At 42.7% G+C, this 13,529-nt stretch overlaps 1 protein-coding gene across 1 annotated transcript in view; it reads right to left on the bottom strand.

Moving 5' to 3' along the window:
- LOC126278521 (uncharacterized) overlaps window positions 1-13,529 on the bottom strand; it is a 351,012-nt gene that overhangs the window by 83,622 nt on the left and 253,861 nt on the right. The window contains exon 4 of the mRNA XM_049978688.1: window positions 3,949-4,085. Within this exon, the coding sequence (XP_049834645.1) occupies window positions 3,949-4,085 (137 nt within the window). The remainder of the gene's footprint in view (window positions 1-3,948; window positions 4,086-13,529) is intronic.

The raw sequence follows: 13,529 nt of genomic DNA, 5'->3' as shown, positions 1-13,529 counted from the left end.
ATTATCACATTGCGTACCGTGATTCGTCACTCGACACAACATTTTTCCACGGTTCAGTCATCCTCTGTTTACGCTCCTTAGACCAAGCGAGGTGTCGCTTAGCATTTACGGACGTGACTTGTGGCTTATGAGCAGCAGCTTGACCATGAAATCCAAATTTATTCACTGACTGTCATAATACTTGCAGTGGTTCCTGACGCAGTTTGGAATTCCTATGTGATGGTCTGGATAGATATCTATACATTACGATCCTCTTCAACTGTCGGCGGTCTCTGTCAGTCAACAGATGAGGTAAGCTTTTGTGCTGTACGTGTCCCTTCACTTTTCCACTTCACTATCGCATCGGAAACAGTGCACCTATGGATGTTTAAGAGCGTGAAAACCTCGCGTACAGACGTATGACAAAAGTGTCACCCAATCATCTGACCACGTTCCAAGTCCGTGAGTTCCACGGAGCGCCCCATTCTGCTCTCGAAATATGTCTAATGACTACTGAGGCCGCTGATATGGAGTACCTGGCAGCAGCTGGCAGCATACTGAACCTAATGTGAAAAACGTATGTTTTTGGAGGTGTCCGGATACTTTTGATCACATAGTGTAAGTTGGCAATTATTTTCCAATCTCAGTCATCCTCTACAGTTTTTGCCCTCTACAGCTCCTTCTAACACCATGGAAGTTATTCCTTAATATCTTAACTCATGTCCGATCATCGTGTCCCTTCTCAGTGGTTTCCACATATTTTCTGCCTCTCCGACTCTGTGTAGAATCTCCACGTCCCTTACCTGCCGTCATTACTTTCGTCTTTCTTCTATTTCCTCTTAATCGGTATTCTGTGCTCAGCAGATCATGTAATTCATCTTCACTTTCACTCAGGATAGCAACGTCATCAGCGAATCCTATCAGCGAATTCCTTCCACCTTGAATTTTAATTCTACTCCCGAACCTTTCTTATATGTCCCTCATTGTATCTTCGTTGTACAAACGGGACAGTCGGCGCGGTAGACTGCAGCATTATGTTACACTCTTTTTAATCGGAACACTTCATTCTTTGTCGTCCACTCTTATTAATCCCAGTTGGTTCCCTATTGGGTCATCTACATATTGTAATTATCCATCTCTCCCTATAGTTTACCTAAATCTTCCTCAGAATTTCGAAAATCTTGCTCCTTTTTACATTGTCGTAAGCTTTTCCCACCTCACCAAATCCTATGAAGGTGTCTTGATTATTCCTTAGACTTGCTTCCATTATTAACTACTATGTCGGAATTTCAGATAGATTATATAATGGTAAGACAGAGATTTAGGAACCAGGTTTTAAATTGTAAGACATTTCCAGGGGCAGATGTGGACTCTGACCACAATCTATTGGTTATGACTTGTAGATTAAAACTGAATAAACTGCAAAAAGGTGGAAATTTAAGGAGATGGGACCTGGATAAACTGAAAGAACCAGAGGTTGTACAGAGTTTCAGGGAGAGCATAAGGGAGCAATTGACCGGAATTGGGGAAAGAAATACAGTAGAAGAAGAATGGGTAGCTTGGAGGGATGAAGTAGTGAAGGCAGCAGAGGATCAAGTAGGTAAAAAGACGAAGGCTAGTAGAAATCCGTGGGTAACAGATGAAATATTGAATTTAATTGATGAAAGGAGAAAATATAAAAACGCAGTAAATGAAGCAGGCAAAAAATAATACAGACGTCTCAAAAATGAGATCGACAGGAAGTGCAAAATGGCTGAGCAGGGATGGCTAGAGGACAAATGTAAGGATGTAGAGGCTTATCTCAATAGTGGTAAGATAGATACCGCCTACAGGAAAATTAAAGATACCTTTGGAGAGAACCACTTGTACGAACATCAAGAGCTCAGATGGAAACAGAGTTCTAAGCAAAGTAGGGAAAGCAGAAAGGTGGAAGGAGTATATAGAGGGTCTGTACAAGGGCGATGTACTTGAGGACAATATTATGGAAATGAAAGAGGATGTAGATGAAGATGAAATCGGAGATACGAAACTGCGTGAAGATTTTGACTGAGCACTGAAAGACCTGAGTCGAAACAAGGCCCCCGGAGTAGACAACATTCGATTGGAACTACTGACGGGCTTGGGAGAGCCAGTCCTGACAAAACTCTACCATCTGGTGAGCAAGATGTATGAGACAGGTGAAATACCCTCAGACCTCAAGAAGAATATAATAATTCCAATCCCAAAGAAAGCAGGTGTTGACAGATGTGAAAATTACCGAACTGTCAGTTTAATAAGTCACAGCTGCAAAATACTAACGCGAATTCTTTACAGACGAATGGAAAAACTAGTAGAATCCGACCTCGGGGAAGATCAGTTTGGATTCCGTAGAAATGTTGGAACACGTGAGGCAATACTGACCCTAAGACTTATCTTAGAAGCTTGATTAAGGAAAGGCAAACCTACGTTTCTAGCATTTGTAGACTTAGAGAAAGCTTTTGACAATGTTGACTGGAATACTCTCTTTCAAATTCTGAAGGTGGCAGGGGTAAAATACAGGGAGCGAAAGGCTATTTACAATTTGTACAGAAACCAGATGACAGTTACAAGAGTCGAGGGACATGAAAGGGAAGCAGTGGTTGGGAAGGGAGTGAGACAGGGTTGTAGCCTCTCCCCGATGTTATTCAATCTGTATATTGAGCAAGCAGTGAAGAAAAAAAAAAGAAAAGTTCGGAGTAGGTATTAAAATCCATGGAGAAGAAATAAAATATTTGAGGTTCGCCGATGACATTGTAATTCTGTCAGAGACAGCAAAGGACTTGGAAGAGCAGTTGAACGGAATGTCTTGGAAGGAGGATATAAGGTGAACATCAACAAAAGCAAAAGGAGGATAATGGAATGTAGTCGAATAAAGTCGGGTGATGCTGAGGAAATTAGATTAGGAATTGAGACACTTAAAGTAGTAAAGGAGCTTTGCTATTTGGGGAGCAAAATAACTGATGATGATCAAAATAGAGAGGATATAAAATGTAGACTAGCAATGGCAAGGAAAGCGTTTCTGAAGAAGAGAAATTTGTTAACATCGAATATACATTTATGTATCAGGAAGTCGTTTCAGAAAGTATTTGTATGGAGTGTAGCCATGTATGGAAGTGAAACATGGACGATAACTAGTTTGGGCAAGAAGAGAATAGAAGCTTTCGAAATGTGGTGCTACAGAAGAAAGCTGTAGATTAGATGGGTAGATCACATAACTAATGAGGAAATAGTGAATAGGATTGGGGAGAAGAGAAGTTTGTGGCACAACTTGACGAGAAGAAGGGATCGGTTGGTAGGAAATATTCTGAGGCATCATGGGATCACGAATTTAGTATTGGAGGGCAGCGTGGAGGGTAAATATCGTAGAGGGAGACCAAGAGATGACTACACTACGTAGATTCAGAAAGATGTAGGTTGCAATGGGTACGGGGAGATGAAGAGGCTTGCACAGGATAGAGTGGCATAGAGAGCTGCATCAAACCAGTTTCAGGACTGAAGACCACAACAACAACAACATGTCGGAATTGTCTCTTTGGTGCATTTACCTTTCCTAAAGCCAAACTGATCGCCACCTAACACATCCTCAGTTTTCTTTTCATTCTTCTGTATACTATTCTTCTTAGCAACCTGGATGCATGAGCTGTTAAGCTGCTTGTGCGATAATTCTCGCACTTGTCAGCTCTTGCAGTCTTCGGAATGGTGTGGATGATATTTTTCCGAAAGTCGTTTTGTTGCCACTATGCCCAATGCTTTTAGAAGTTTCTATGGAATCTTATCTGTCCCCTCTGCCTAATTTGATCTTAAATCCTCCAAAGCTCTCTTAAATCCTGATTATAATACTAGATCCCCTATCTCTTCTAATTGGTTCAAGTTTCTTCTTCTATCTCTTCAGGTAAATCTTCCCCCTCATAGAGGCTTTCAGTGAACTGTGAGTAGTGAGCGGAGACTTACCGGGAAGTCGTTGAGCAGGTAGAGCATCTCGACGGGAGGGTCGGAGGGCGGCGCCTCGCACTCGGCCCTCAGCAGGTCTCCGGGTGTGTACCGCGACACGCTCTCCACCTCCAGGCTGAGCGGGCCTTGCGGCGGCACTGCAACACACGAGTCACGTGACTGCCAAGGTCGTCCTTACTGGCCCAGGCAACGTACAGCAGCATGTGGCAAGTTACAGCTAACCAGTCCGAAAGCTGGTCGTCAATACTTCTTTGCAAAGTTGACCAATGATTTTGTGTTGTGTGCAAACACCAACTCTGAGTCTGAGACACACTATAATCGCGAGTAGTAGTTATACTGCAGTTGCTGAAAGTAGTCGGAAGTGATCGGACGCAGCTGCCTGCGGTAGTGGCAGCCTGCCGTAATGGTGCTAGTAGCGCCGTAGGTGACTTTGGTATTAACTGAAGATCTTTTGGCTATTTGAATTTTTGTTGCACGTATTTGTTGCTTGCTTGGGCACTGGAAGATTTTGTCCAATTTGTGTATGCATACAGTGCGAGTAATATAAGTATTTTAGTAGTAGGCAGAGACGTGTTTATTGAGTATAGACATCATGGAATAATTAAAGTCTGTGTAAAGTTTATCAGTGTTTAAATAATTTGTTCTGTGAATATAGTAAATTTAAGACTTAATTATTTTCTTTCATTTCTTTTACACTGGTTATGGCTAGCTGACCAAATCCCTCCTAATCAATCAGTCTCTCAATATAATATATAGCAGTAGTTGTAGCAGTTATCATGAGCATGGATTGCACTCTGCATTGATCGCAGTATTGCTTTTGAAATATTTTTGGCATGTTGATAATCAAGCATTTGCAGCGGTAAGGCGAAGTATGTCGCGTACATGAGCATTGGAGAACGGGTGTTAGGAATTGATAGAGAATAATTTAAAACTCGCAGTCAGATACATGAGAATTGATTTGTTTATAGTTATGGGAATCAATCTTTCATTGGGTAGTGCTCCGTCCGTAGTTACTGGAAAAGTATGCTGCGACTTCCGCAGTTTGTAGCTTACTACTTAATTTGTAACAGTGAAGTTAGCAGATTTGTTTATTATTCTCTTTACTGCTACGACGTCAATGAAAGAAAGAAAACAATAAGGAGTTTAATTACTATATTCGCAAAAAAGATTATTTAAACACTGACAACCTTTACACCCACAATGCGTATACTTAACGAACACGTCTCTGGCCACAACAAAGATACGAAAATTACTCTCGTTGTATGCATATACAAATCTGACAAAATCTGTCCAGTGCGCTAGCGAACAACTAATACGTGGATCCAAAAGGCGAATTACCATAAAAATCCTCAGTTAACCCGAAGTCTGCTCCGGTTCTACTGGGACGAACACGGCAGGCTGCGACGTGTCATTTCGCGCAGCTTCTCTCCACCGCACCCTGCGACCGACCATTTCCGACCCCCCTCGACAACTGTTCGCTCGCTACCACTCGTAATAATAATATCTCAGACTCAGAGTTTGTGTATGGCCACCACAGCAGAATCACTGGTCGACATTTACAAAGAAGTACTGATTTTCAACTTTCAGCCGGTCGCAGTGGCCGAGAGGTTCTAGGCGCTTCAGTCTGGAACCGCGCGACCGCTACGGTCGCAGGTTCGAATCCTGCCTCGGGCATGGATGTGTGTGATGTCCTTAGGCTACTTTAATTAGTTCTAGGGGCTTGATGACGTCATATGTTAAGTAACGTAGTGCTCAGAACCGTTTCAACCATTATTTCCAACTTTCAAGTCCAATACAGACAGTTTAACCATTTAATGGGTCAGCTAAAAGTGGCCTTATGGCTTTGCTGTTACCTATTCAGTCCCTTTAATGCAGGGATGGCCAATAAATTGGCCAGCAAACCGTGTCCTGGCATGAGAATAGAGGCGCTTGCCCTCGGTGCACATTTCCCCCACCACCGTGCCACGCCATGAGGAGAGGAAGGAAGGGCAAACTTCTGACTTGCCACACTCAAATGGCAGTATCTCAACAACATACGTAACAAACAAACCAAATTTTCAGTATTATTTATATTATTTTTGTTGTGCTCAAAGCGTAACATAATTTTTATCCGGTGCAGACAGTCGTCATACGGACAGATGCAGGCAAATTCACAGGTTTTGCCACTCAGGTTTACACGTACTCGCGACTTATTTAGTTTCACAATCGAAAAAAGGTGTTTCACACACATATTTTGTTAGAAATATTGTGGCACTATTGCAGCCTCATTATGGAGACGTGGACATTCTACCTGAGTGAAGCAATTGTAGATGTCCTGTAGCGCTTTAATGTGAATGGATTTGTCTTTAAAACAGGAATTACCTTAATTATTTTCAGCCGTAATGGCAATGTTTGTGAACCGTAGCTGTGTGGGATAAGTATTTATTTCAAGTTTCTGCTGCGAGTCACTTTTTATTTTATGCTTAATCTAACACAATGCAACGCGTTTCGAACATGTTCTTTTCATGTTCAGGCGTTTATACACACATACATACATACACAGAGAAATGTTACTTAAAAATTAAAAATAAACAGTCTTAAAGTAGATTAATCTAGAACACTTTGTCCATTGTTTTTTACTGTAGCTGCTGGTGTGGGGTATGGGGAGAAGGATGGGGTCAGTGTATGGCTGGAAATCGAAATCAGTGATGACTTATGCTGGTTTTCTTCTTTGTGGTTGACTATGTATATCAGAGGGTGTATAGGATAAAGATAGATTTGCATCACTTATTTTTTACGAAAATAGTGTGAAACGCTTTTATATGACAGTTGATCACTTACAATTTCATGAATGTATGTGTGTATAAACGCCTGAAGATGAGCAGAACATGTTCGAAACCCGTTGCATTATGTTAGACTAAGCAAAGAATAAAAACTGACTGGTAGCAAAAACATGAATTAAATAAATAAGAATTACCTTGCAGCTCGATTAGTTAAGTCTGTTCTTGCACAGGGGACCTTTCAACTGACACGGCAATCGGTTTCGAGAACCGCTTGAAAATATCTGTATGGTTGGCAGCGCCCGTAAAAAGTTTAGGAAATTATCCCTGTCATTCTCGCCTTTTTTAAACATCTTAACTTACAGAACTAGGCTGAGTTTGTCTACAATGAGATCATCTGTTTAACTATATCGCCATCAAATCAGAAATCAGAGGTTTCTCACCTAGCAGTGTATTAGTGTGGGCATTGTGCAGTCAAGACCATTTAGAATGCGAGATCAACAGTTCTTTTCCGATGTTCTAATTTTCAGCAGTTGCTAGTTTTAAATAGAAGAACAGTTCCAGTTATGTCCCCTGACTTAACTAAAGTCCTTTGCGCCAATATACAGGGTGAACATTAATAATACCGACAAACTGCAGGGACGGATTCCTGAATGGAAATGGAGGAAAAAAGGTCCTAGGAACATGCGTCCAGAAATGGACGATGTACGTTCGCCCGAGAACAAATCGTTCTGGAACGCAGTACAGAGGTGCAGCGAGGAGGAGCGGTTGACTATAAGAACGTGCCGTTTATAATCGTACTTATGAAACTTCACTGTCAAGCGATTCGGCTTCACGATCAGGTTCACGTTCTCTCGCTGTAGCGGTAGCAGACACATCAATACATTTACTTGTAAATGTTTTAGAGCGTTGACACGTAACTGCCTCGAAAGCCTGTTCTCCCTCTACCAACCAAAAACTGTTTCTGCACATACAGCTGTTTCTGAAAGATCAAAACTAATTGCCAGATTACCGAGAAAATGGATTCATAAGGTGAGTCGTACCTTACCTGTGCCTGTTCCGGAAAAATGGGCTTGTGTTGGGATTGAAGCGTACCTGCAGGAATTACTTTCAAAATGTTAGAGAATAAGCTGAATATTGGAGGTGGCGTTTATGTTAGTAATAAATAGTTTCTTAGATACCGATAATTTGCAAAATCATAATAATCCAGTTATTAGAATTATGTGGGAACGGAGGAAAAAATAGCGTACGCGAGATTCGATTCACAGTCCTCGATCTTATGAAACCAAGCACTTAATTTTCATGTACCCGTCGTCTCATCTAGCGTAGTTTGATCTCCAAATATAAAATCCATCGTTTCTTGGCACCGCCACTTTAACTCCACCATTAAATAAAGGAAATGGATTATCGGTCTTCAGGCCTTGCCCTAGCTATTCCCAAAAATTCTCCTAAGCGATATGTTCCAAGTGTGTATAATTTGTTTCTTTATTTTTATTTATATATTTTATATAGTTACATGATTATAATTAGCAAATGTGTGCAAATGAAAATATTATAAAAGAAAACGTTACAGTGAAAAGGAATTTTCTTCAAGAAATCGTGCTACTGTAGTTTTTTGTCCACTGCCACGGCGGTGTCAGTGCATGTCCACATGTCCACCACAATGTGATGCATGGTGTTCGGTCGTGTCGTCGCGACCGGACTACGGCACCTTGTAAGCGGCGCTTCGTCAACGAAAATATATGAGCTTTGATTCCGTATCATTCTCGTTGTCTGTCTGGTGATGGGTGTAGAGCGTCGAGATTTCTGAGTGTCTATAGCAAAAGTCCAGGGTCTGCCGATGCCACACAACCGTGTCATTGTTGAACTGCGTAAGTGTCTTGCGAACTGCCAGTTTGGTGCAGAGGAGCCACAACGCCAAATGCGATTGGTATCGGCAATGGCGACGTTCACAGTTGGCCCACGTTGCGGCAACTTGCAGACGGCAGTCCACTAAGGCCGTTACTACGCCTGGCTTGTTGACTGTGGACATGCATCGCGCAGATGTAGCCGCTATAATCGAATAAGGCCAGATGTCATCGTTCGGCGTCCACCACTGACTGTGTAAGACCTTGTGAGACATATATTCAATCCAGTCGGCTGACCGAATGACTGGCAAGATGCGTGTGTGCAGAACTGTTGTCGTGAATCTTTCTCCACGTGTCGCACAATTGAGGTTTGTGAATCATCATAGCCATTTTCGGACGAGACGTGTAGTGCAGGATATGGTGCTAGGAAAGACGCAAACTCACCAGCGAAGACACTGTGTTCGTACCGTCTTAGAAAAAACAAGGGGCAATGCCAACCGAGTAGAACCTGGCACAGTCATGACGTTTGGTCTGGCTCGGTCCGCCCAGTCGCCCGTTCTGCAGGGACGGAGTCAGCCGGATTGGTGTCATTCTCAAGGACGGCGTCCTGCAGGGTTAGTTCTTGTTCCTCCTGCGAGCCAGAGCTGCCGTCTTGTGCCGTGGTTCTATGGTGTCGTTTTAGGCGTTTCGGCATGGGCTTCCGCGTAGGACGCTGGCATTGATTCACGCCTCGCCGGCACAGAGACTTCCGTTGGCGGTGCTGCAGTGTCCGGTAGTATCGATAGCACTGGACCGTGTTCTGCCACCTGCCAGTGTGTTGGTCTGCGGAGGGTGGTTCTGATACTGAAACGTTTGTCTGTGGAGTTTGGACGGACCGAGACATTGCGCGCGCCGCCACGTAAGTTACTGGAAGCATTGTCGACGTTGGTGGAGTTGTTACTCCTGCGGTGGAAGTTGGGTCATCCGACACTGCAGGCACTCGGAACGCAAGTGACCTGCTTTGCCGCATCCGGAACGTGTTTTAAGGCTGGCCGTCATAAATAACTATGGCCTTGCAGCATCCTATTTGGAGGTATGATGGTATGTGCCGTTAGAGTTCAACAAAAAAGGCGTACGCCTTTGAGAATTGGATACCTCTTAAATTGGTTGCACTATTCTGCCACATGGTCATTTACTGTACCATAGGGTCGGAGCTCCGCCACGACTACAGCCGCCGGGAGTTCGAAGCGTACTTCAAATATGCGTGCAAAGAGCAGCTCCAGTATGGAATGAGGAAACTTAACGTTACAGATATTTCCGTCTGCATAGCAGAAGCGTATTCCTTGTTCCACATCTCAAAGAATCCTGTCGCACGGTGCGCCATTAATTAGTTTCGCTTTGACCTTGTTACTTACGATCGAATCTCAGTGTTGATCTTCGGTATTGATTCACTGCGATCTTGTCGATCTAGGCGTCACATTAGTGTCTTCCGAAGAAAGTAAACAATGCGACCTGGCCCACACTTTAGGCGGGAACACACTGCGCTTCCGCTCTGCTCTGGCACTGAAACGTACTGCTTAGCTCGTGAGCTACAGGCTGCTTGTATGTAAGCGACAACACAAGAACACATATACACGCGCGCCTAAAACTTTCTAACTCGATTTTCTCGAAAGACCTACACACACTACAAACGCTATCAGTACGTATCAAATCGGCGGCAAGGGGGGTGGGGGGAAGGCGGGTGGCAAGTACACACGGTCCCCTTGTCAGCCCAGCACGGCTGGCTCGTCTTATTGGCACTCGCCCGGCTGCCTGATTTTCCTGCTATAGCCAGTAGAACACATAACCGAGTCTCCGTTTTACAGATTGCGTTCGTTCTTGTAAAACACGTACTCTCACACACAGAGGAATGGTAGTGCGCTCTGAATATGAAAAAAAATTATATTAATGCACATGAGGAGGTAAATGAAGGCCGCTGTGGATGAGCGGTTATAGGCGCTTCATCCGGAACCACGCGGCTGCTACGGGCGCAGGTTTGAATCCTGCCTCGGGCATGGATGTGTGTGATATCCTTAAGTTAGTTAGGTTTCCTTAGTTCTAAATGTAGGGGACTGAAGACGTCAGATGTTAAGTCCCACAGTGCTTAGAGCCATTTGAACCATTTCGAGGTAAATATTTGAATGGGACTCTAGTGGTGTGCTGCTTCGCAAAGTAGTGCCGATTAAATATCTTGGTACTACCTTGAAATACGACATGAAATGGAACTAACGTGGAAGGTCGATTTGCTGAGATCGTAGCTCATCTATGAAGAAGGCGGCGTGCGGCAAACTTGTGCGACTTTTTGTTGAACACTGCTCGAGTATTCGCTATGGCCGCCAGGTTCGATAAAAAGGAGGTATTGAAGCAATTCAGGTTCCTTCAGTACCCGAGCGTTGTGGGAAAAGTACGTGCACTCAAATGGGAATACTGGTGGGAAGAAGACGTTCTTTTCGTGTAACTCTACAGAGAAATTTTAGCGAACTGGCATTTACGAGAGATTGCAGAACATTCCTCCTGCCATTCAGTACACCTTGCGTAAGGACTGCAGAGACAAGACAAAAAGAAAATCAGGTCTCGTATGCTAGCGTAGACATAGCCGTTTACCTCTCGCTGTGCTTGCGAGTGGAACAGAAATGGAAATAATTGGCAGTAATACAAGACATCCACCGTCACGCACCGTAAGGTGGCTTGAGGAGTGTGTATGTACATGTAGACCAACTTACATTAATAAATTTGAAGTTAAATGAAAATTATAGACCCCCTTTTCAAAATCTGGTAACATTACTGAAGGGAGGACACACGAACTCCTTCAAGTCAGAGGGATGTAATTAAAGATGAAACTATTCCAGGGCCTCGTTTAAACGTGGAGACTTTCTTACCGACTGCATATGGATGGCCCTCAGAGCCAGTGACATCGTGCAGCGTGGAATTATCTTGTGTATGTGCCACTAACACCTTGTTGCACATACAATAGTCATTAAATCATTAAGAAATGGCACAGCAAATTTCAGACATATATTTCAGGACAGAGTTCACTATTCACTTGCGATATTATCAATGGACAACTGAAGCTGCTTACATAGGTCAATGAAATTTATCTCAACTGTAAAGTATCATAAGCACCTAATTACTTCTTATGTTAATACGTCATACATCAACATAAGCAGACTGTGAAAATCAAATTAGAAATTAAAGAATAAAGTGGGATAAAATATCAATCATTGGCTCGATTGGCAATTTAAATGCATTTAAAGTTAAAAAAATTAAGATTGGGGAAGAAATCATGAAATAACAAACAAAAGCGATTTAATTCAAGTTCAAACGGAGGAAACAAAGTTAATGTAATATGCAAAGATGTCGATACCGTAAAGCAAGAGCGTAAAGTTATAATTTTTTAGGGTTGTTGCACCTTGTGACTAAGGTATCTAGAAACGCATGATGTTTCCTGACCGGTGTTCCAAACTATTGACCAATTTTAGGAACACCTGAAGGCATGCACACTGGAAATTTAATCCGTTTTTGTTGTTGCACACACTTAAGGGCTCTATTAAACAGTGGACCTATTTTTAAGTTACTGATAATTCTTCAGCTACAGAATGTTATGGTGAGTAATAACCCATACATTTTAAAAATTAGTTACATGGGATGTAGAAGGTGATGTCAACCATTGTCTGTCGGCACGATACTTTGACCAAACCAGAAGATGGTTTTCTACCACGTCACATGTAAATTCCAATAACAACTTCGCAATTTAACCTGTCTTTAAAATGAAAATTTCTTTTAGTTTCTAATAGCCTCTATATCAAAATGTTGTTATCTTGTAACATGTCTTTCACAATGCTTCTGTTTAATTTGATGTCACTTGTTGATTATTGGCATGTAGTTCGTAACAGACAGGCTACTTATTACAGTGCGTACAAGATTTTCGCGATTACGGCATTTCTAAATGTAAATGTAATACTACTAGTTCATGGATGCATAACAGCTACCTTCTAGAGCTGCTAACCTTCAATGTTATCAACAAACTGTCTTAATAATTGTTTAATCCAGTTTATATTCTCTGTAACCCTTGGAAATACTGTTCAATCTCTTTAGGGACAGTATTGTTTGCTACAAGTCAAATTAATGTCCTCTGTTGGAAATACCATGGGTTCCGGAAAGACGATCATGCGATTCATTGCACTACTAGTCCAGCACACCCGGAGAGCAGTACATTCAGGCACTCGGGTACAGGCAGTGTTCCTCGACTTAGTTTCATGAACAGCATGTCATTCTGAACGAAGAGAATTCTTGAGCTGTAAAAGTAGCTTCCGATGTGCAAGAAATGCGCGTAATGGGACCATCAATTTTAATATTATATAAAGGATGAACATTAATGAAACCGATAAACTGCAAGGACGGATTCCTGACTGGAAATAGACTATGGAAGTTTGTGTTCCGAAATGCATCGTTGTCGTGGTAGATGGCGCTGCTGACGAATGAAAGTTCCTCTGACCACTTGCCGCGGTTTTCTTGTGTGTTTCAGCAGTGTGATTGACGCAGCCTACTATATGCACCAGAATGGCCCGGTATTAATGTCGAGAACGAGCCGAGATGGTGTTTCTGTACGGCCAAGCAAATTTCAACGGTCGAGAGGCAGCTCGGCTATACCGAAACAAGAAAGCTCACAGACCGTGTACCGTAGCATATTGTTACAAGTTGTCACCTTGCACTGAACACGTAGCCTGCCGTGGAGCCAGCAGAAGAGGACATGTTAGTTCTCATACTCGCACATCTGACGCTGGCTACTGGGTCGGACGAGACGTGTCCTTGACTGCTGCTGCATTCAATCCTTACACCTACTCTCTATAAATCTGAAGAGGCACTGTTAAATACTAACCGATCTTTTTCATACCTAGTGTACCAGATTCTATGGATAACAGAGCCATACTGCTAAAATTTCAAATCAATCACTTCA

Source organism: Schistocerca gregaria, chromosome 6 (assembly GCF_023897955.1).
Source record: "Schistocerca gregaria isolate iqSchGreg1 chromosome 6, iqSchGreg1.2, whole genome shotgun sequence".
Classification (NCBI taxonomy): domain Eukaryota; kingdom Metazoa; phylum Arthropoda; class Insecta; order Orthoptera; family Acrididae; genus Schistocerca; species Schistocerca gregaria.
Note: the sequence above shows the minus strand (reverse complement) of the source record. Positions and strands in the feature narration are given on the sequence as shown.